At 41.1% G+C, this 1,499-nt stretch overlaps 1 protein-coding gene across 1 annotated transcript in view; it reads left to right on the top strand.

Annotated features, from left to right (window-relative positions):
• Positions 1-748: 748 nt before the first annotated feature.
• The window catches only part of CASC5 (cancer susceptibility candidate 5), a gene marked incomplete at its 5' end in the record, with an annotated part of 16,285 nt that continues 15,534 nt past the window's right edge, over positions 749-1,499 (top strand). The window contains one exon of the mRNA XM_010013757.1: positions 749-1,387. Within this exon, the coding sequence (XP_010012059.1) occupies positions 749-1,387 (639 nt within the window). The remainder of the gene's footprint in view (positions 1,388-1,499) is intronic.

Raw genomic sequence — 1,499 nt, 5'->3', positions numbered from 1 at the left:
CAGCATTGTAGTGTAGAAGTCTGGGTGGCTCTTCACACGCTTCAGGGAGTATTGCAAATGCTTTTTGGGATATATTTGGGTTTAACTGTACTTACTTAGTGGTGTTTGCAAAATGTGTGCCCAGATCTTCAGCTCAGTGGATAAAATAGTAAGAAAATAGTAAGAAAACAACAAATTGAGTATTTCTTTTTCTTTCAACAGGGATGAACACTTTGCTTCATGCCCCTATCCAGGCACTGGTGCAGACTGAGGTGTGTTTATTTGGGTTTGGTGCTGAAAATATCAGTGTCCAAAAGAAGTTCCAACAATTTGTGTAGGAAAGATGATAAATGTAACTAAAGTGCATGGGAAGCTGGGCAAGGTTTTTACCTGCAGTTAGAGGAGGGAGGAAAGGCGGAAACCACAAAATCCACAACATTGATCCATAAGTGTTCCATGCTTACTAAAATATGTCTAAATATGAAGTCTTTGCCCAGTAGTAAAACTGAGACACATTTTCTCCAAAAAAGCCATTTAAATATGATATGTTCTAAGAATTAAGGTCATCCTTTCCTTGAATGTGTTCTTGCTTATCAAGGAGGACGCAAACTAATAGCTTTTTCCCCCAAAAGATGTAAAGCTAAAGCTCTAACCTTACTACTGCATCAGTTGACTGTTGTTTTAAAGAGAATAAACCATTGTATCATTGGGGTTAAGTGTCAGTAACTAATTTCGTCCTCTTGTTTATTTTTGGTTATTTGTTTTCCAGTGGTATGATGCAGACAACGCCACTCAAAGGCAAAACAGGCACAACACCACCTTCATCTTTTCAGAGGAGAATGAAATGGATATGACAGCCAGCCACACTGCTGTCATCACACGTAACCTCAAGAACACCCAGGCTGACGACACTGAGAAAATAGATATCACGTCCTTTCTGGCGGGGTTAAACTCTAACAGTGGGAAGGCAGAAGGGAGCAAAGAATTCCAGTTTTTCTCTGGTCCTACAAGCTATTCATGTCCAACTTCAGAACAGAAAGAAGATGCTGCTACTGTGAAAAAAATAGACTTCAATGAATTTTTGATGTGCTTGAAGTCAAACAAGAAGACTCTCAACCCTATGGAGGGCCCTGAGAAAGAGAACGTTTTCTTTATCCCTCCTCAAGTCACAGAAGCTGTGGCACCATCATCAGTGGAATTTGCATATTCCCATGAGCCACTGGACACCTGCAACGTGACCAAAGTCTTTAGAGGGGAAGATGATGGGATGGACATGACCAAATGCCAGGCATCTGATGTCAAAGCCATGTTTTCTTGTCAAGCTCCACCACAGCAATTACAGTGTGAGGATGTCACCAAGGCCTTTGCAGATGATGGAATGGATATGACAACCAGTCACACTGCAAAGGTGTCTTTTCCCTTCTCCAGTGTTGGGAATCAAAGTCTAAACATCCAGAAGGATTTCCCATCCACAGAGTTAGGTAATTCCACATTAAAGAGAGCATCTCATCAGCACTTAA

Source organism: Nestor notabilis, unplaced genomic scaffold (genome assembly GCF_000696875.1).
Source record: "Nestor notabilis isolate BGI_N333 unplaced genomic scaffold, ASM69687v1 scaffold8724, whole genome shotgun sequence".
Classification (NCBI taxonomy): Eukaryota; Metazoa; Chordata; class Aves; order Psittaciformes; family Psittacidae; genus Nestor; species Nestor notabilis.
This window is presented reverse-complemented; position numbering and strand designations above follow the sequence as displayed.